We start from the raw sequence: 20433 nt of genomic DNA, 5'->3' as shown, positions 1-20433 counted from the left end.
AAACATTTTTTAAAAATATCAATGATCTTAGATAGCGCAATCCATCTATTCATTCATTTATAGCTTTAATAATATTTTTTAATAGTTTGAGAACTTCTCTGCCAACCCTCTTTCGGTTTCTATAGCCCACACTGTGCAATGTAAAATATGTGGGCAATTGCATATGTAATTTGTACCCGTTCAATGCCACAAGAAGCACGTTTGTGAGCTAACTAAACTCGCGATTGTTCTAACAGTCGACCGGTCAACGGCCCAGTCCACTCGTAATTCTCTGGGGGGAAAAGGGGCCCAAGTGGATTTATATGTGAGTACTATAAGTGAAATCATAGCGTGCATTCAACTGCAGTGGTGGAATTGCAATCGGCAATTGTCGTGAAGCGTTCGCGGAATTTACTGAGCTAACATCAACACAATCTCACTTTTATGAACCATGTCAGAGACTGGAATTTTAAACAAATATGGAGGCTGATTAATGTGATCCATACATCATTGTACAGCTTGGCAATACAAAGTGATCGCTTTTATTTCTCAAATTGACGGATTGCTCATTTTTTAACAGTTAACAAAGATGCAGTAAAGACCAAAATAAAAATAAGTTGAAAATATTTTCGAAAAGAAAAAACAATTTAAAAGCTTTTTTTAAATGCCAAAACTTGATAACTATGACGGATTTTTCGCCCTTCTTTAGTACTAAATTTAGAATTATCAAGTTTTGAAGTAAGAAGGCACGAAATAAATATAAACATGGGCTGATAACTGAATGAACACAACCATAAATGGCAATTTTGTACTTATCTTGAAAAGTATATATCTCGGTGCTTATAAAAATGTATTTTATTTGTGTTCATACAATATAACCGTACAAGGCAACAATGTGCTGAGGTATAATATTATCCATTTAAAGCTTCTAATCAAATCAATCCTTCTAGCAGTTGTCTTGGACGAACTTCTTGATCATCTGGACACCCTCCCAGTTCTCTTCCCAGCCGGGAGTCACTTCCTTGGCATTCTCGTACCACCTGGCCACATTCGGATATTGGGCAATGTCGTAGTCCACCACCTCGAAGGTCGAAACGGAGGCCAGAAGGGCGATGTCAGCCACGGTGAGGCAATCGCCAGCCACATAGTCCTGGTCCTCCAGGAAGGTGTCCAGGTGCCCGAAGGCGCTGTCCACCTTCTGCATGGCCTCCGGATCCGCTGGCTGCTTTTTCATGATCTGAGGATAGATGGCCGTGATGAAACTCTGGAACAGGGTGCCCATATCGAAGTAGAGCCGCTGATTGACCACGGCCTTCTTCTCGGGATCACTTGGGTATAGTGAGTCATCCTGGCCGTACTTCTCCACCAGATAGACCAAAATAGCACGAGACTCCCAGATGGAAAACCCGTTGTCCACCAGGGTGGGGATGGTGTGCTGGGGATTGAGCTCCACGAACTCCGGCTTCAGTTGCTCGCCCTCCATGACCTTCAATAGCTTCATATTCAGCTCAAGTCCAAGAGCCTTGGCAGTCATTATGACGGAGCGGCAAGGAGCCGAGCCAGGATGGTAGTAAAAGTCCATGATGAAAAGTCCTGCGATTGTTACCCACAACTGACCGCAGCGGAATAATTCCAACGGCTTTTATAGTCAGAGCAAACGGCGCCCGCAATCAAATCGATTTCCATATATAGTCAGCCGGTGTCGTGCGACTTTCCCGAGTGGCAGCTTTATCGGTGATAACGATTCAGTGTAATTAGAACTGTTTAGCTAATGGCCAGGTAATGAACACATATATACTTTTAGGCGTACACGCGTGCAATAGTTACGGCCACCAATTTGAATTTACTTAAAAATGTCATTTCTTTTGAATGTAGTAATTACGAATTGATGGTAGGTCGTTAGGGCAAATGGAATGTCATGAGAACGAAAGGTCAATGCTACAGCGGTCAAGCAGATTAATGATCTAGAATACAAAAATAATACAAAATACAGGATTTATTAATTAAGATAAGATTAATCTGTGTGCGTAACTTTTAGGAATAAAACTGTTTGTCGATATGACTTGGCATTCTCATACGGTGGATTCCCTGTCCCTGAACAGAAGGTATTGATTCATTCTTATCAATAATTATATTGCTTTGATTTGGGGTTAAATAAAATTATCAAAAGCCCTCCGCAACTAATTCTTGACGATAAGAAATATCTAGCACCCAGAAAAAATAGAATTTCCAAGTTCCAAGTCACCATGTGGAAGCCAGTCCTTATGTCAGCGTGATATAGCGACAAATAAAACACATAACTTTATTGCATTGATCTCAATTGCACGGCTGCTCGGAGAACCGGGCATGTTGTAGAAATCCATGGTGGACATTGCGTATAGGAATCGTCTAGTGCACTGGAGTGGAAAAAGTTAACTAATTTGGCTCTGGCTTAGAGCTTGAAAATTATCGATATCAGTATCGATATTATCGATACTTCTGATATTTTTCAAACATCGATATTTATCTATAATATCGATGTTTTCTGACGTTTTATTAGAGAGAAACGAACAGATTTCACTCTTTAATTCTGAGGACCAAAATAACTTTTAATACAAAATCACTTAAAGTAGGGACAAATTACCATGCAAGAACCGCGAGTTCTTGGTATTTTATTCTTCTTTGGTACCATAGATATTATGAAATACTTAAAAGTAGGCGAAAAGGGCATAGGTTATGGCAAAAAATGGAAAATAAAAGAACCGCGAGTTCTTGGGAAGAGGAGGAACTTTGGTTTTTTTAGTACCAAAAACAAAGTCTTGGTTGCAGCTACCGACCTTCTGTCCGCTATTAAAAAATCTCAAGAACCCGCGAATTCATAGCCTTTGATAAGAATTGGTCGCTTTTCGAAGATCGTTTGAGCGATTTGGACTCAAGGATCCAAAAAAAAACAACCGCGAATTCTTCAGAAGAGGAGGAATTTTTACTTCTTTATGGTATAGTATCAATTAAAGTAGGGGAAAATAACCATAGGTTGTGGCATAAAATCGAAAATGAAAGAACCGCGATTTCTTGGGGAAAGGAGGAACTCTCGTTCTTTTAATACCAACAACAAACAAAACGAAGACCGTTTGAGCAATTTTGGCAAAGGATCAAAAAAAAAAAAAGCAACCGGGAATTCTTCAGAAGAGGAGGAATTTGTTCTTCTTTAGTACCAAAAAATGGTATGGAACAAAGGTTTGTTCTATTTTTTTTACATAAGTATTTCCTCATAATATATTTTAAAAAAAATTCTTAAGAAGCCGTGAATGTCTTTGACTAAGAATTGGTGTCTTTCTAGACATGTGACGCAACTCAACTCAATGATCAAACATAAATAAACCACGAGCTCTTAAGAGGACGATCCTTTAGTCTGAAAGTGCATTTTAATAATGAAAACCGGAAATTAAAATTAAATAAATTACCCGCGATTTTTTCTAATAATAATATTAATAATAATGTAAGTGTATTATGCATGTATATAATAATAATACGTGGTATTAACAGAATTATAAAATTATTTTTAATTTGTCTTTGCTTTCCTTGAAAACATCGATATTATCGATACGATAATGATAAAGTATCGAAAATATCGATACTATCATTTATCGATAATTTTCAAGCTCTACTCTGGCTGCCGCCTCTTCTTATATAGCTGCCAAATTATCAGCAATTGCGTTGACAATATTCAAATAACGTCTGTCATTCTTAAATCTCAGTTTTTTTGCATTTCGTTGGGGCAAACAAAAAATAGCTGTGTCGAAATGAGCTAGAATGTATGGCAATTGAAAGAATGTATTTTGTCGCTGACAGTTAATAATATTAATCAAATAAAATAAATAATAATTTCTTATTTCCCAGGGAGATCGATAGCGGATACTAAAAACAACAGTAAACGGTATAGTCGAGGTAAATGAATATGATTTACAATCTCAAAAAGCCTGTTTCTAAATAATGGTAGGGCTTACACACAAGGCGTCCACATCCTTAAAGATTTCCGAGAAGTATAAATGCAAATTTGATGTGTTTATTAATACCTAATTGACCTTAATTTATGAATATTAATTGTGTTCTCTTGGATAGTGTCTTCTAACCTATAGCAATTATAGTTAGTCACGGTTAATGGTAAAAAACAGCTTTGATTAAATATCGCTATTAGAATAGTGTTTAGTGAACGAATAATATAAAGAGTATGCACTGCCCTTATCAAATGCTTTAGATTAATATTTGTTTCTGAAAGGCAAGCTGTTTTAATTTAAAGTGAGTGAAAAAGAAAAAACTATTTATTAATTTCTTTCACACCTCTTACTTAGTATCGATAATGTTTTCACCCCCCATGCCACTGAGTAAACAACAGAAATTTATTTAGAAATATTTTATAATATTATAGTTAGTTTACTTCTTTTCAGCGATCTTGTCCTCCAGGAACTTCTTCGCCTGCTTCAGGGTCTCCAGGTTCTCCTCCCATCCAGGAGTGACCTTTGCGGCACTCTTGTACCACCTATCCACATTCGGGAACTTCTGCAAGTCAAACGTAAACATTGTGACGGTGGAGACGGTGGCCAGGAGGACGATGTCAGCCACGGTCAGTTGGCTGCCGGCCACGAAATCCTGGCCTTCCAGGAAGGTGTTGAGGAACCCGAAGGCGGAGTTAACCTTGTCCAGGGCCTCCTGATCACCCAGTTGCCCGGTGCGGAAGAGGGGGAAGAAGTATTTGGCCAGGGCGTCGTAGAGGGTGCCCATGTCAAAGTAGAGCCTCTGGTTGATCAGAGCCCGCTTCTGGGGATCCTTGGGGTACAGTGGCGAATCGGTCTTGCCGTACTTCTCCACCAGGTAGACAGCGATGGCACGGGACTCCCAGATGGCGAATCCATTGTCCACCAGCGTGGGAATGGTGTGCTGGGGGTTGATCTTCACGAACTCCGGCTTCAGCTGGTCTCCCTCCATTGTGTTAATGAACTTGGAGTTCAGTTCAAGGCCCAAGGCCTTGGCAATCATCTGAATGGCACGGCTGGCCGGCGCCATGGGCATGTTGTAGAGATCCATGTTGGGCATTGCGTTTATAGCGTGCGAGCTGCTCGAGTGGAAATAGTAAACTGATTTCCCCTATCAGGGGTCCCCGTTTATATAGCGAAAAATCAAGTGCGTTATCGGCCAAACACAAGATAATATGAATAGTGTTTGTCATTGTTAGAACTCACTTTTTAGGCATTTCGTATAGTTAACAGCAATTAGCTGTGACTAAGTCAGTTGAAAACCAATTTTAAATAATTAATATTTAATGACTCACGGACTTAATAACTGCTTAAATAAAAATTAAGAAATATGCAATCCAAGAAATGTATATAAATTGATTTAATTAACAATGCAAAGTTAATAAAGACATAAATTACAAAAAAATTAAAGTATAAAATTTGTCATGGCATTAGTCTTCAAATAAAATACAAATCTTTGATAACGATTACGCTCTTATCATATTTCCAATTTTTCCAGAAACATCCATTTTATTTTTATAATGCCTTGTTGCTGGTTAAATCAACTTATCTGTCCATTCTTAACTGATTTGAATAAACTTCATGTGTTTATTGTAAATGTTATCAAATTAAATTATTTATTTACTTCTTATTTAGAAGTAGGAAGGGCAAGGTTGTGAAAGAATTTAAAAAACATAATATTATAATTATCATGAACATTATAAAAACTAGGCTTCGCAATTTACTTTCTTTCTGCCAACTTTTGCTCCGCAAACTTCTGGAGCTGCTTAATACTCTGCAGGTTCTCTTCCCATCCAGGAGTAACCTTCTGGGCATTCTTGTACCATCTATCCAGGTTGGGGAATTTCTTCAAGTCAATCGGAGCCATTTCGATGGTGGACACACTGGCCAGGATGACGATGTCGGCCACTGTTAGTTGACCCCCGGCTAGGTAGTCCTGTCCTTCCAGGAAGGTGTTGAGGAACTCGAAGGCAGCATTAACCTTATCCAGGGCCGCCTGATCTCCCACCTTGCCAGTGCGGAAGATGGGGAAGTAGTAACTGGAAATGGCGTCATAAAGAGGTCCTATATCGAAAAACAGGCGCTGGTTGACCACGGCTCGTGTCTTGGGATCCTTGGGCAGGAGGGTATCGAACTTTCCGTACTTCTCCACCAAATAGATGACGATGGCGCGGGACTCCCAGATGGCGAAACCATTGTCCACCAGGGTGGGAATGGTGTGCTGAGGATTGATCTTCACGAACTCCGGTTTAAGTTGGTCACCCGCCTGGGTGTTCATGAACTTCGAGTTCAATTCCACTCCCACAGCCTTGGCAGTCATCTGCACAGCACGAGTGCTCGCGGTTCCGGGCATGTTATAGAGATCCATTCTTGGTAAGACGGTAGTACGTTCTAGGTCGCGGTATTGCAAAAAGTTAACTGATAGAGCAGCAGCTAGGATCCCTTTTTATATAGCAAAATTGCCATTAAATTATCTGTCATTGCTACGATAAAGTACCAATAGTGTAAGTCATTACCATGATAAAATACAAATAATAACGCAAGTAACGGAGCTTATAAACGTCGGTAGAATCAACTAGAATAAAATAAGAAATATATATAATTGCTTGAAAGGACTGGAAAGACGTTGCTCAATTTTCATTTATAATTCGCAGAACAAATCTAAGTTAGTGTGACTTCCAAAAAATTGCATACATTCATATTAGAAAAAAAAAAATTCAAAAAAAAAAAAAAGTTTTATAAATATGTTAAAATAAATAAAATTATAAATTAGTACTTATTTAATTATAATAATAATAATTAATTATAATAATTAATACTGAAACTAATATTCTATTAAATAAAAATAGCTAAACAAGTTTCTCTAAGTGAAACAATGACATGTTTTTGGTGGTGCTTTATCGGAGAAATGACATTACATTGCTATAGAACTTTATCGAAGGGATGACAGATAATGTTGCTGCAATTTTGCTATATAAAAGGGGACAACATTTGTGGTTCAATCAGTAAACACTTTTCAATCCCGCGCCCTAGAACGTATAATCGTCTGACCAAGAATGGATCTCTACAACATGCCCGGAACCGCGAGCACTCGTGCAGTGCAGATGACTGCCAAGGCTGTGGGAGTGGAATTAAACTCGAAGTTCATGAACACCCAGGCGGGTGATCAACTGAAACCGGAGTTCGTGAAGATGAATCCCCAGCACACCATTCCCACCTTGGTGGACAATGGATTTGCCATCTGGGAGTCCCGCGCCATCGTCATCTATTTGGTGGAGAAGTACGGAAAGTTCGATACCCTCCTGCCCAAGGATCCCAAGACACGAGCCGTGGTCAACCAGCGCCTGTTCTTCGATATAGGACCTCTCTATGACGCCATTTCCAGTTACTACTTCCCCATCTTCCGCACTGGCAAGGTGGGAGATCAGGCGGCCCTGGATAAGGTTAATGCTGCCTTCGAGTTCCTCAACACCTTCCTGGAAGGACAGGACTACCTAGCCGGGGGTCAACTAACAGTGGCCGACATCGTCATCCTGGCCAGTGTGTCCACCATCGAAATGGCTCCGATTGACTTGAAGAAATTCCCCAACTTGGATAGGTGGTACAAGAATGCCCAGAAGGTCACTCCTGGATGGGAAGAGAACCTGCAGAGTATTAAGCAGCTCCAGAAGTTCGCGGAGCAAAAGTTGGCAGAAAGAAACAAAAATGCATAGTTATTGTTAATATATTGTATTTTAGTGAATGGGCTTTAATTGCCGTGAGCTAAAAATAAAATCATGAACAAAATAATTATACAACATGTTTGAATAAAATGTAAATGTATTTAAATAAGTTCAATAATGATATTTCTAAATAAAATGTTTTATTAATTGAAATAATTTATAACTTTTCTATCAAGTTTTCGGCCAAGAACTTTTTGGCATTTTGAATTCTTTCTAAGTTTTCGTCCCAGCCGGGTGTTACTTTTTGGGCATTCTTGTACCATCTGTCTACGTTTGGGAATTGTGTCAAATCAAAGTCAACCATTTCGGTTGTTGAAACGGTTGCCAAAATAACGATGTCAGCGACGGACAACTGACTTCCGGCTACGTAATCCTGGCCCTCCAGGAAGGTGTTAAGAAGATTAAAGGCAGCAATGAGTTTTTCATAACTCTCCTGAGTTCCCGGCTTCCCAGTGCGGAGCAGTGGAAAGAAGTACTTGGCGATGCCCTCGTACAGGGTGCCCATATCAAAGTACAATAGCTGGTTGATCCGAGCCTGCCTCTGGGGATCCTTGGGGTATAGAGAATCGTTCTTCCCGTACTGCTCCACCAGGTAAACCACAATTGCTCGGGTCTCCCAGATGACGAATCCATTGTCCACCAGAGTGGGAATGGTGTGCTGGGGGTTTATCTTCACAAACTCCGGCTTCAGTTGCTCCCCCACGAAGGTATTGACTTGTATCGAGTTGAGTTCGACTCCCACAGCTTTGGCGGTCATCATAACAGCACGCGTGCTCGGCGAACCAGACATATTGTAAAGATCCATCGTGAGAAGAGTTATAAATCCGCCTGACTCGCTGATATGGAGAAAACAAACTAATTTGGCAGTAGCCAAAATTCCCGCTTATATAGCAAACTTGTTATGAAGCTATCTACCTGTTGATTATAATTATCTGTGTATGTATATATGACATTCGTTTGTATTTCGTTTGTTTGGGAAATAAATAATTTAATGCGGTTCTTGTTCTTTTATTTAAATTGGTTTTTCTTTATTATTTAATAATGTATTACTTATGTGTAAGTGTATATGAAAGAAACACTGAAGTAGTTTGCAATTATTGAATAAAAATAATATTTATGGAGTTATTATTCAGAAAGAATACTAAAGTATAAACGTGTCTTCTTCTGAGAATGGTCCTGTTCCGTTTCCATTTATTCATTTCCTTTATCTTAACCTACTTAAAAGAGATTTTATGTTGGTCTCTTTTGGTTTTCAACTACCAACCATTTCACTTTGGATTTCTTCGCAGTGCGCATGACTACTCCCACTTATTGTTCCTTATTAACCGATTCAATCTGCAGAGATTGTTACCAGTTTTTAGGACTTCTCAGATTTAAATTACTATGAGGAATTAGTTTGGTAAAAGTTCTAGGATACCTGTCTTTCGATCTAACGGACGCTATTTGACGTTTCTAAAAATAAATGGATATAATCGTTTGCTTGCCTAAACAAATTCTTATTTCAAATTTATTAAATCAACTTTACATACAAATAAATTAAGTCTTTATGAGTACATATCTTTCACTTGGCTGCCGCCTGTCGGGCCTCAAAGACTGCCTTCAATTCCAAGAGGCCACTCCAGTTCTCGTCCCATCCGGCAGTCACCTTCTTGGCATTTGCGTACCACCTGGCCACATTTGGATATTTGCTGAGGTCAAAATCAAAGATTTCGAACGTAGAGACGGTGGCCAGGATGGCGATGTCGGCCACGGTGAGCTGGTCTCCGGCCACATAGTCCTGGCCTTCGAGGAAGATATTCAGGTACTCGAAGGAGGTAGCGATCTTCTTGAAGTCCTCGTCGGATCCTGGCTTGCCAGTGCGGAAGAGCGGGTAGTAGTACCTAGCGAAGCTATCGTACAAAGTTCCCATGTCGAAGTTAAGTCGCTGCACCCAGAGAAATGTGGGACTATTTTTTAGGTAACGTATGACCTAAAAAATTTAAATAGACTAAAATTTCAGATTTAGGTAATGGGTTACCTAAAAATATTAGCATGTGGACTATGTTCCTACTTTTTAGGTAAAGCTAAAGAGATTTTTATAGCCCATCGTAACCTTCAAATTGGTCCATAAGACCTAAAATTTAGGAATAATTTAAAGTCGATTATCACTCACAACTTAATACAACTATTGGTCCCTAATATTAATAAACAAATTATTCGGTTTTTTAAGTTTAATGTTAAAAAATTTTTTAGACTTTTCTTAAAGCTAGTGATGGAAAAGTTTCAATATATAAAATCAATACCTACGTGGACTATTTTCCTACTTTTAAGGTAATAGTGCCCTATTCTAAAAATAGAATTCGCCTGAGCCCCTTGAAGCAGGCTTTGGTTTTGCCGCAGGGCCTTTAAGTAGTTCCGTAGACCAGAGGCTAGCCTATTGGACTCTCGCGCAGAAGACCCGGGATCGATTCCCACCGAGGACAAAATAAAGTGATTGTTTTTTCAGAAAGATAAAATATTTGCTTTTCCGAATAATACAATATAAGCAATTAAAATAATCAAATATGTTACTATCAATAGTAAAAATCCTAGCTTTTTTTTAAATACCTAATATTTAGGTAATTCTGACCTAAAAATCTAGTCCACTAGCCATTTTTTTAGGTAACCATTACCAGAAATAAATTCAAGACTGCGTACAAAATATAGTCCACATGGACAACATTTTAGGTAATGCATGGCCTTGGCGCGTTTTTCTGGCCATATTTCCTAAAATTTTAGGTAATTAGGCCCCTTTTTAGTCCATTTTGTTTTCTGGGTGTGGTTGACCAGAGCCTGCTTCTTAGGATCCTTGGGGAATAGCGAGTCATCCTTGCCGTATTGTTCAATCAAATACACGGCGATCGCACGCGACTCCCAAACGGAGAATCCATTATCCACCAGAGTGGGAATTGTGTGCTGGGGATTAAGCTTAACGAACTCCGGTTTCAATTGATCCCCATCCATGGTGTTCACTAGCTTCTTGTTTAGCTCTAGGCCCAAGGCCTTGGCCACCATAATCACTGTTCGGCATCCACTTCCACGGGGCGAGTAATAGAAATCCATTTTGGTTAGTTTTGTGTTGTTCCCTGGAGTGCAAGATCAGAACTGATTTCGACAATAATGGGGTTTTGCTTTTTATAGCAACACGGTTGTGAAATTACATATCTTGCTACTACTGATTATAATTGTTTGCTCGACGCTTCTTCAGTGGGTTTAAAAACATTCAGGTGATTGAATGTTGTTGTGAAATTGCCCCTCTTCATCCGCTTATCTTGTGTTTGTTTATATTGTATTAAATCATTTGTCATTTGTATAAATTAATTGTAATGATTAGTTTTTACAAAAATTTAAATAAATTCAGCATATATGTAAATAAAAGATTCAATTAATTTAAATGATCAAAAATTATATATTTCCGTTCAAATATACATAATATCACTTCTGTAAATGAAATGTATTTAAATTATTTCATTACATTCTTTTTTCCTCGATTACCTTCTTTAATTTAAGTGCTCCTTTCCAGTTTTCTTCAAAGCCAGGAGTTATTTCCTTGGCATTAGCGTACCACTTAAAAACATTTGCATATTTTCCTATGTCGAATTCTAGAGCATCGAAAGTAGAAACACTGCCAAGAATGACAATATCCGCAATGGTGAGGCTGTTAGTAGCTAAATAGTCCTGATCCACCAGAAAAGTATTTAAAAGATCGAAGCTTTGTTCCACCTTCTTGAAATCCTCTGCAGTGCCATAATGTCCCGTGGCAAAAACGTTGTAATAGTAATTGGCCAAGGCAACGTATAGAGTTCCCATATCAAAATAAAGCAGCTGATTGATAACCGCTTGAATCTTGGGATCCTTGGGATACAGAGAGTCGTCTTTTCCATATTGCTCCACCAAATAGACAGCAATAGCTCGTGATTCCCAAACAGAAAGTCCATTATCAACCAGGGTAGGAATGGTGTGTTGGGGGTTCAGTTTCAGAAACTCCGGTTTAAGGTGCTCGCCCTTTGAGGTGTCCAAGTGCTTTTTATTCAACTCTATTCCCACAGCCTCTGCTACCATGAGAACTGTGCGACAACCACTGCCGAGAGGCGTATAATAAAGATCCATAAGTTTGACGTATTATCCGCTAGAGGTAAGAACCAGAACTAAACGATAATGAGAGAAAAACCCACAAATAGGCCTTATCATTTGCCATTTGTTTGTGTTTATTTTTGTGATTGTGAGCAGATTGTGCCGGTAGAAGTATTATGTACGTAAATGTTTATTGTAGGTTATGGAGTAGGTTCTTTGTTATTTCAGTGCTTTCAGTTAAAGAAAATAATATTAATTTTTCTTTATTTCACACGAATGCGTTTATTTAGATTCAAGTAATAAATAAAATAAGTTATGAAAATATTTTCACTTTGCAGAGGTCTTTTGAGCCTCATACATCGCTTTCATCTGCAGCAGGCCCTCCCAGTTCTCTTCCCATCCGGGAGTGATCTTCTTGGCATTGGCGTACCACCTGGCCACATTCGGATATTTGCTGATGTCGAACTCAACCACTTCGAATGTGGAAACGCTGGAGAGGATGGCAATATCGGCCACGGTGAACTGATCACCAGCCACGTAGTCCTGGCCCTGCAGAAAAATGTCCAGGAACTCAAAGGCAGCTTCGACCTTCTTGAAATTCTCGGCATCTCCAAGTTGGCCAGTGCGGATGAAGGGGTAATAGTATTTAATGAAGGAATCGTGCAGTGTTCCCATGTCGAAGTAAAGACGCTGATTGATCAGGGCACGTTTCTGGGGATCCTTGGGGAAGAGGGAGTCGTCCTTGCCGTACTTCTCCACCAGATACACGGCAATGGCACGGGATTCCCAAATGGCGAATCCATTATCCACCAATGTGGGAATGGTGTGCTGGGGATTGATCTTGAGGAACTCCGGTTTCAGGTGCTCCCCCTCCGTGAGACGCAACTGCTTCTTGTTTAGCTCCAAATTCAGGGCCTTGGCCACCATGATAATGGTGCGACATCCACTGCCACGAGGTGAGTAGTAAAAATCCATGTTGCGGGTGCGAGTGCGATTACTGTGAGCTATTCGCTGAAGAGAAAAAGCTGAACTGATTGGGACCAGCAGGGGCTCTCTCTTATATAGCAAAATGGTTGTGAAATTTCATATCTCTCTCGAAACGATTATTTATAATTGATTTGGCCGATGTTCTCGAACGTGTTTTTTGGCAATTGCTCGTCATTGTATTTAATTAATTATATGCATAGTGCTTCAAATAAAACAACAGAAGAGCAATAACCGCTTATCATTGAATTCAGATAGCGAGTATTGGCATATGGAAAAACAAATCAAACTTATTGTTCATATTCTTATTCATATGTAAGTATTTTCCACTACCCAAGGTTCAGAAATACTTGACTAAACTCACAACTTATAAGCATCTAACAATTATATTTATTATAAATATAAAAATTGGCATATCACAAGGAAGATTATTTGGTAGCATTCTTTATCTCTTCGACCGCATTCTTCACATCCTGAGCTCCCTGCCAGTTCTCCTCCCAACCAGGAGTGATCTTCTTGACATTTTCATACCACTTGGCCACATTTAGATATTTGCTAATGTCGAAATCGAGGGCATCGAAGGTGGAGACACTGGCAAGGATGGCAATGTCGGCCACGGTGTACTGGTCGCCAGCCACATACTCCTGGCCCTCAAGGAAGGTGTTCAAGAAGCCGAAGGTGTCCTGGACCTTCTTGAAATCCTCTTCACTGCCGAACTGACCGGTAACAAACACTTTGTAATAGTAGTTGGCCAGCGAGGGATACATGGAGCCCATGTCAAAGTAAAGACGTTGGTTGATCACCGCCTGCTTCTTGGGATCCTTAGGATAGAGGGAATCGTCCTTTCCGTACTGTTCGATCAGATAAATGGCGACGGCACGCGACTCCCAGATGGTAAATCCATTGTCCACCAAAGTGGGGATCGTGTGCTGGGGGTTGATCTTAATGAAATCCGGATTCAACTGCTCTCCTTTCCGGGTGTTGAGTATTTTCTTGTTCAGGTCTAGATCTAGGGCCTTGACCACCATTAAAACGGAGCGGCAGGCGCTGACAAAAGGCAGGTAGTATAGATCCATTTTGGGAACTGCGACCGTGCTGTTCGTTTAAGCGGAAAATGAGAACTGCCTGGAACCCTCACAGGTTTGTGCTTATAAAGCTTTTTTTATACATATGTGTGTATGTATGGCATAGCGAAAAAAGTGCCCTCTCTAAGTCTGTATATTCCCCATGTTATGCTATGCCCTGTTAGTTGATTGTATGATAGATAGAGTTTAAGATTACTTGTGTGGGTATGCGCGAAATAATATCAATTTCACCGTGTTTGTGCTCTCTGTAAAATGAGCTTCTATAGAAGCTAACAATTATTTTTATTATAAATGTAATAATTTACATATCACAAGAAAGATTACTTAGCAACGTTCTTTTTCTCATCGACCACCTTCTTCACATCCTGAGCTCCCTGCCAATTCTCCTCCCAACCAGGGGTAATCTTCTTGACATTTTCATACCACTTGGCTACATTCGGATATTTGCTAATGTCGAATTCGAGGGCATCGAAGGTGGAGACACTGGCTAGGATGGCAATGTCGGCCACGGTGTACTGGTCACCTGCCACATACTCCTGGCCCTCAAGGAAGGTGTTCAGAAAACCGAAGGTGTCCTGGACCTTCTTGAATTCCTCGTCACTGCCGAACTGGCCGGTGACAAACACTTTGTAGTAGTAGTTGGCCAGCGAGGGATACATGGAGCCCATGTCAAAGTAAAGACGTTGGTTGATCACCGCCTGCTTCTTGGGATCCTTGGGATAGAGGGAATCGTCTTTGCCGTACTGTTCGATTAGGTAGACCGCGACGGCTCGCGACTCCCAGATGGTAAATCCATTGTCCACCAAAGTGGGGATCGTGTGCTGGGGGTTGATCTTGATGAAATCCGGATTCAGCTGCTCTCCCTTCAGGGTGTTCAGGAGCTTCTTGTTCAGGTCAAGATTAAGGGCCTTGGCCACCATGAGAACGGAGCGACAGGCGCTAACCAGAGGCAGGTAGTAAAGATCCATTTTGGGAACTCCGATCGTTTCGTGCTGCCCGTTCGAGAGGAAAAAGTGAACTGTTTGGGACCCCCACGGGTTTGTGCCTATAAAGCTTTTTTCATACATACATACATAGGTATGGCATAGCGAAAAAAGAGCTCTCTCTAAGTCTATTTGTTTGCCATGTTATGCTTTGCCATGTTAATTGATTGTATTCTTGATAGAGAATCCTACACTTGTGTGGGTATGCGCGAAAATATATCAATTTCATCGTGTTTGAGCTCTCTGTAAAATGAGCTTCTAGAATTTCTGGGTGTTATGTATGTATACCACTAAATAAACGAATTTGCTTCCACAGAAGCTTGCAATTTAAGAAGGAAAAACAAATTCTCTTAAAAATACCCATTTGGTAGTACAGGTGCTTTGGTTTTTGTTGAAGTGATGGGTAATAAAAATAATGTAGCTAAAATTCCCAACAGGATATGTTGATTAATATAATAAATGAATATATATATATTTGACTGTAACAGAAGAGTATTATAAAAGTGGTTATCTTATTGTCCTAATCAAAAGCAAAGACAGAGTAAAGACGATATTTTAAAATATGAACCACAGAAAAGCTAAATCAGATCTGTTTACAGAATCAAAATTTTGTGGTGTTTAAGTGTAGAATAAAACGAAGAAAAATAGTAACTTTTATTTTTTTCTTATTCTTTCAGTATCCACCCTCATAAAACATTTTCAAATATTTATCACACAATAAATATTCTTTTATTCAATTCAAACGTAACATAAATAATAATAAATTATCTGAATGGAATTTACTTTCCAGCAGCCTGGCGGTCCTCAAGGAATGCCTTCATGGCGAGCAGACCCTCCCAGTTCTCGTCCCATCCGGGAGTCACCTTCTTGGCATTCTCGTACCACCTGGTGACATTAGCGTACTTGCTGAAGTCGAACTTAACAATCTCGAAGGTGGAGACGGTGGCCAGGATGGCGATGTCGGCCACGGTGAGCTGGTCTCCGGCCACATAGTCCTGGCCCTCCAGGAAAGTGTCGAGGAAACCGAAGGAGGTTTCGATTTTCTTCAGATCCTCCTCAGTTCCGGGCTTTCCAGTGCGGAACAGGGGGTAGTAGTACTTGGCGAAGGCATCGTACAGAGTTCCCATGTCGAAGTACAGGCGCTGGTTGACCACGGCCTGCTTCTTGGGATCCTTGGGGAACAGGGAGTCGTCCTTGCCGTACTTCTCCACCAGATACACGGCAATGGCTCGGGACTCCCAAACGGAGAATCCATTGTCCACCAGAGTGGGGATGGTGTGCTGGGGATTGAGCTTCACGAACTCCGGCTTCAACTGCTCGCCTTCCATGGTGTTCAGAAGCTTCTTGTTCAGCTCGAGTCCAAGAGCCTTGGCCACCATAACGACAGTACGGCATCCACCGCTACCTGGCATGTAGTAGAAATCCATTTTGAAGAATGATATGGTAGTGCTTTCCACTGGAATCGAGAACGACAACTGACGACGTCCCGCAAAACCTGTGACTTTTATAGCCGAACGCTTGGGGAATTATCTCTCCCCATTTGTTTATGCTTGCTTGGTTCGGTGTTTGTCTTGCGTTTGAATATGCCAGTCATGGTTAGAACAAACTTTTCGTATTTCAGGCACTTGTTATTTTCGGCTAAGGGACACGTATGTACAACTAATGACTAACACAGGCGGAGTCTAAGAAGCTCTAATGATAATTTCAGGTGCATAATATATAATTCAGCTAGAGCTAGTATTTAAATGTATGATTAGTTGGCTGACGTAAAGGAAGTGGATCGATTTGAAGTGTTGAAATATTATGATTCATAAAATACATGACTGAAATAGGGCAGTAGGATATGCATTGCATTATATAATCCTTGAAATAATATATTATAATTACCATAAGTGCGTATGAATTAATTGATCAAATAATAAATTACCAGTTAGGATCAGTTATCAAAGATGTGAAAAACAAATTAACTTTCCAATTTGTATTAAAATTTCGTCATTTTTGTATACTATTGCAGTTACCTTACAAATTTAACATATTTGATTCCGACAGATATTTTTCTTCTTATGTAAATCAAAATTCTGACTAGAATTATAAAGCCCTCTGCAGAATAGTAGAATATCATTTAACTCGCTTTGTTTATAACATTAATTATATGCAACTATTATATTTGGAGTTCTTGGAGCATAAACAACAGTGTATAGTTTCATAGATGTTGACAAGTGTGTTCTATATTGAAAATCTCTAGTACATGTATCCCAGGGTATACATTGTAAACTCATATAATTAGATTTGCATTTTGATATTAATTGTGTTATTAAGTTTTTTTTAAAAACAATAACCTCATTGGTCTGTACATGGAGACCCTTATGTACTGCAAATATTAACCCACATTATACGATTCTATCAAACTTTCAATTCTGTATTTATATTTTATTGTAAATTGTAAATAAGCATCACATATAAAGTGTTAAGTTATATAATGGTAAATCACTTCTTGGCAGCGGCAACTTTGGACTCAAAGAAAGACTTCATCATCTCCAGACCCTTGACGTTCTCGTCCCATCCGGGAGTCACCTTCTTGGCGTTGGCGTACCACCTGACCACATTGGAGTACTTGCTGAAGTCGAACTCGGTAATCTCAAAGGTGGAGACGTTGGCCAAAATAGCAATATCGGCCACAGTGAGATGGTCGCCAGCGACGTACTCCTGGCCCTCCAGGAAGGTGTCGAGGAATCCGAAGGCGGTTTCGATCCTCTTCAAGTCTTCCTCGGATCCCAGCTTTCCGGTGCGGAAGAAGGGATAGTAGTACTTGGCGAAGGCTTCGGATAGGGTGCCCATGTCGAAGTACAGGCGCTGGTTGACCACGGCCTGCTTCTTGGGATCCTTGGGATAGAGCGAATCGTCCCTTGCCGTACTTCTCGACCAGATAGACGGCGATCGCACGGGACTCCCAGATGGCGAATCCATTGTCCACTAGAGTGGGGATGGTGTGCTGGGGATTGATCTTCACGAACTCCGGCTTCAGCTGATCGCCCTCCATGGTGTTCACGAACTTCTTGTTCAGCTCGAGTCCAAGAGCCTTGGCCACCATCATGACCGTGCGGCATCCACCGCTACCTGACATATAGTAGAAATCCATGCTGAATAAAGCTGATGTTGTGTTAACCTCTGGAGTGGAGAACGAAGACTGACTACAACCGGGAATAGCAGGTACTTATATAGCGATATGAGTGAAAACCGGAACAGTTTCGTTTGTTTGGTGTGAAGTAACATACATACATATAATCAATTTCAGGTGCATACTGGTCGAGCTTTTATTATTTCGGGCGATAAGTACATACAAATGTTATCATAAAGGAAATGTTCTGATTTAAGTGCTGAACTATTATGACTCATTAATATGTGCGTTGAGTAGGGCGGAAGACATTGTCAAATTGATCAGATATTTATATTGGGTGCAGCTTAGAAATAAATAAAGATACTTTTTCACCATGAGTACAAAGTATGAACGATCCCATATGTGATATATTATTTGAGGGATAGGAACTTTGTAGTTATGATCATTATGTTACCACTTCCAAATTATGCCTAGGAGAGAAAGCCGTTTGGCCTATTGCTTAACCATATAAACCATACATATATATTTTGATAGAGTATTCAATAATTCGGCCTTAATAATTTTGACATTCATTGGAAGTGGAGTGCTAAGTTGCTTTGGGTTATCTATACCGTTAATTGAAAAGATAATGTGAGTAATGGAAGTGTGGACACACTGATGTTCAGATTATTAGGTAGGTTGTAGATATTTAAAGTTTAAAAATAAATGTTAATGTATAATTAAACAGTTAGGTAAAAAATTCTGGGTTTTAAATTAAAAGAGATTCACATTGGGGACTTTCTTTTGCTTTTATATTCCAGCTCTCAAATATTGTATTCAAACAGTTATTTTTCTTTTCAAAAGCCGAGATCAGAGATTGACTGAAGCGAAGCCCAACGCAGCTGTACACAAAATAAGAATCGCCGGCAAACGAAATCGAGCAAATATATATCGAGTATGAGTGTGTTTATATGGCAGCCCGGCAGAATAACCCGATGAAATGAGAATAAGAGATCGGTGGCGCTCTACGCCCCATCAATTCTCTTTGGGTCTAAAGTCTGAATCTCTTAGCCGCTGCTCTTCATCTTGTTTGGTTTGCTGCCTTTTTGGCTTGTGACGCATACTTGGCCAATGCCGTCTAACTGGTTCTCTTGATCTGCAGCGGCAAACACTGTGACCTTTCTCTACATTTTACGCTACATTTGGGCCGGCTTTTTTAGTGAATTAACCTAACCAGTTATTGGCGAACTTATTGTGTTTACGATCTCATGTTTCCCATGATTCAGTGGATTTCGGCATTATGTTCAAATGAGTAACTCTCGTAGGTCTGGGGCCCTGGGGCTTTCCGATTTCACAAGCAATTTATGGATTGTTCTGGACGTTAAGAGAGCAAATTGTTTGACGTGTCGCCCACGAAAATGCTCTTTCCGTTTTTGTGCTACTTGTTATTGAAATTTTTTGCCTGGTCATGCTGATAGTTGGTATTGCGAATTGTGAAACTGATAAAAAGGAACTGTTTTTTGGGGCAAATAGACACCCCCAGCGAATTAAAGCAGGAATGTTCGAGTGTGTATTGCAACGATTTCATCGAATACTTCCAAGAAGAAATAAGAATTTGCCTTGTCATGTAATGCCACCATAACCATTATTTCTAACTGACCAAGGCCGTCGAAGCTCATGCAATCCAATTCGATCGATATATTTCTGCGGTCATCAAAATAATTACATGAAAAATGTATACCAGTAATTTGGTATTAGCATGTCCCTTTGGCTTGTGATTAGCTCCGAGTTCGTCCTTCAAATGAGTTTTTCTTTCTTTTTTTTTTAATAAAAAAAATTCTCCAATAAGGTTATATTTTCGTGGACTTATTAGTTAGCAAAGTACAGTATGCGACTCTTGCGATTTGTTTATATATATGCTTTCATTTCACTTGGGAATACTCACCAACTGTTGCTTTGTGTTTGCCTGATATCAATGTTTGCCGGCCGGTTTGAGTTGAGTTGCTATCTGGTTTCTGTTTGCCTCTTATTTATTTATTTTATTTTTTCACTTTGAAAGAAGAATTTATTTTTAAGCGCACAGATGTTCATTAGAAATGCAAAAATGTGTATCCAAGCAAATTGAGTGCAATAAGTGTGCGCGAAAATAAAGGCAATCTTAGTAAGTCGAAGTGTTTATACACTTGGAGTTTTGGTAAAAGTCAATAAACTTTGTCTGTTGTTCGTTCGTTTAAAAACTAATATAATCTGGTTAAAATATTAGGAATACAATCTCTAGGAACAACATATGATAATAATGATAGTTGTAAAAGTATTATTTGGTGGTAATGTTGATGAATAAGAATTATAAATAAAAGAAAAAAATATCTCCCCACTTTTCCAAGTAACAACTTATAAAAATTAAAATACCCTCTATAGGGTTATAGAAATATGATAATGTAAGATAATAATCAGCCAAAAATCTGTTCTAAAGAGAGG

At 39.7% G+C, this 20433-nt stretch overlaps 6 protein-coding genes and 2 pseudogenes across 6 annotated transcripts; 1 reads left to right on the top strand and 7 right to left on the bottom strand.

Moving 5' to 3' along the window:
* Nucleotides 1-810: 810 nt before the first annotated feature.
* On the bottom strand, nucleotides 811-5104 carry LOC108059532 (uncharacterized). The gene is given in 3 exon segments (XM_017144865.3): nucleotides 811-1521; nucleotides 2303-2394; nucleotides 4427-5104. Coding segments are annotated over 3 exon segments (1314 nt in total). The 5' UTR covers nucleotides 5053-5104; the 3' UTR covers nucleotides 811-925.
* Nucleotides 5105-5665: 561 nt separating this feature from the next.
* LOC108059504 (glutathione S-transferase D7-like) lies at nucleotides 5666-6400 on the bottom strand. Its single transcript, XM_017144829.3, has one exon. The coding sequence runs from the start codon at nucleotides 6358-6360 to the stop codon at nucleotides 5713-5715; it is 648 nt and encodes a 215-aa protein (XP_017000318.3). The 5' UTR covers nucleotides 6361-6400; the 3' UTR covers nucleotides 5666-5712.
* Nucleotides 6401-6928: 528 nt separating this feature from the next.
* On the top strand, nucleotides 6929-7760 carry LOC108059505 (glutathione S-transferase D7-like). The gene has a single exon (XM_017144830.3). The coding sequence runs from the start codon at nucleotides 7049-7051 to the stop codon at nucleotides 7703-7705; it is 657 nt and encodes a 218-aa protein (XP_017000319.3). The 5' UTR covers nucleotides 6929-7048; the 3' UTR covers nucleotides 7706-7760.
* A 111-nt stretch (nucleotides 7761-7871) lies between these two features.
* Nucleotides 7872-8684, bottom strand: LOC108059528 (glutathione S-transferase D6). The gene has a single exon (XM_017144860.3). The coding sequence runs from the start codon at nucleotides 8517-8519 to the stop codon at nucleotides 7872-7874; it is 648 nt and encodes a 215-aa protein (XP_017000349.3). The 5' UTR covers nucleotides 8520-8684.
* A 523-nt stretch (nucleotides 8685-9207) lies between these two features.
* LOC108059538 (uncharacterized) lies at nucleotides 9208-11851 on the bottom strand (annotated as a pseudogene).
* Nucleotides 11852-11922: 71 nt separating this feature from the next.
* Nucleotides 11923-13899, bottom strand: LOC108059539 (uncharacterized). Its single transcript, XM_044394306.2, has 2 exons — nucleotides 13249-13899; nucleotides 11923-12817 (listed from the first exon to the last, which is right to left on the bottom strand). Exons 1-2 carry the CDS (start codon nucleotides 13864-13866, stop codon nucleotides 12134-12136), a joined length of 1302 nt encoding a protein of 433 aa, XP_044250241.2. The 5' UTR covers nucleotides 13867-13899; the 3' UTR covers nucleotides 11923-12133.
* Nucleotides 13900-14096: 197 nt separating this feature from the next.
* LOC108059537 (uncharacterized) lies at nucleotides 14097-16332 on the bottom strand. Its single transcript, XM_017144870.3, has 2 exons — nucleotides 15658-16332; nucleotides 14097-14851 (listed from the first exon to the last, which is right to left on the bottom strand). The coding sequence occupies exons 1-2, from the start codon at nucleotides 16283-16285 to the stop codon at nucleotides 14196-14198; spliced, it is 1284 nt and encodes a 427-aa protein (XP_017000359.2). The 5' UTR covers nucleotides 16286-16332; the 3' UTR covers nucleotides 14097-14195.
* A 935-nt stretch (nucleotides 16333-17267) lies between these two features.
* LOC123003011 (glutathione S-transferase D2-like) lies at nucleotides 17268-18060 on the bottom strand (annotated as a pseudogene).
* Between the last annotated feature and the right edge of the window lie 2373 nt (nucleotides 18061-20433).

Source organism: Drosophila takahashii, chromosome 3R (genome assembly GCF_030179915.1).
Source record: "Drosophila takahashii strain IR98-3 E-12201 chromosome 3R, DtakHiC1v2, whole genome shotgun sequence".
NCBI classification, from domain to species: Eukaryota; Metazoa; Arthropoda; class Insecta; order Diptera; family Drosophilidae; genus Drosophila; species Drosophila takahashii.
Note: the sequence above shows the minus strand (reverse complement) of the source record. Positions and strands in the feature narration are given on the sequence as shown.

Excerpts from the sequence above, each read along its gene's own strand:
- LOC108059537 (XM_017144870.3), bottom strand. The coding sequence starts at position 16,285 with ATGGATTTCTACTACATGCCAGGTAGCGGTGGATGCCGTACTGTCGTT. Across the intron at positions 14,852-15,657 it reads GAAGGCATTCCTTGAGGACC|TTCCCAAAATGGATCTTTAC; the intron begins GCCAGGCTGCTG and ends AAACGATCGGAG.
- LOC108059528 (XM_017144860.3), bottom strand. The coding sequence starts at position 8,519 with ATGGATCTTTACAATATGTCTGGTTCGCCGAGCACGCGTGCTGTTATG.
- LOC108059505 (XM_017144830.3), top strand. The coding sequence starts at position 7,049 with ATGGATCTCTACAACATGCCCGGAACCGCGAGCACTCGTGCAGTGCAG.
- LOC108059539 (XM_044394306.2), bottom strand. The coding sequence starts at position 13,866 with ATGGATCTATACTACCTGCCTTTTGTCAGCGCCTGCCGCTCCGTTTTA. Across the intron at positions 12,818-13,248 it reads CTCAGGATGTGAAGAATGCG|CGAATAGCTCACAGTAATCG; the intron begins GTCGAAGAGATA and ends TTTTCTCTTCAG.
- LOC108059504 (XM_017144829.3), bottom strand. The coding sequence starts at position 6,360 with ATGGATCTCTATAACATGCCCGGAACCGCGAGCACTCGTGCTGTGCAG.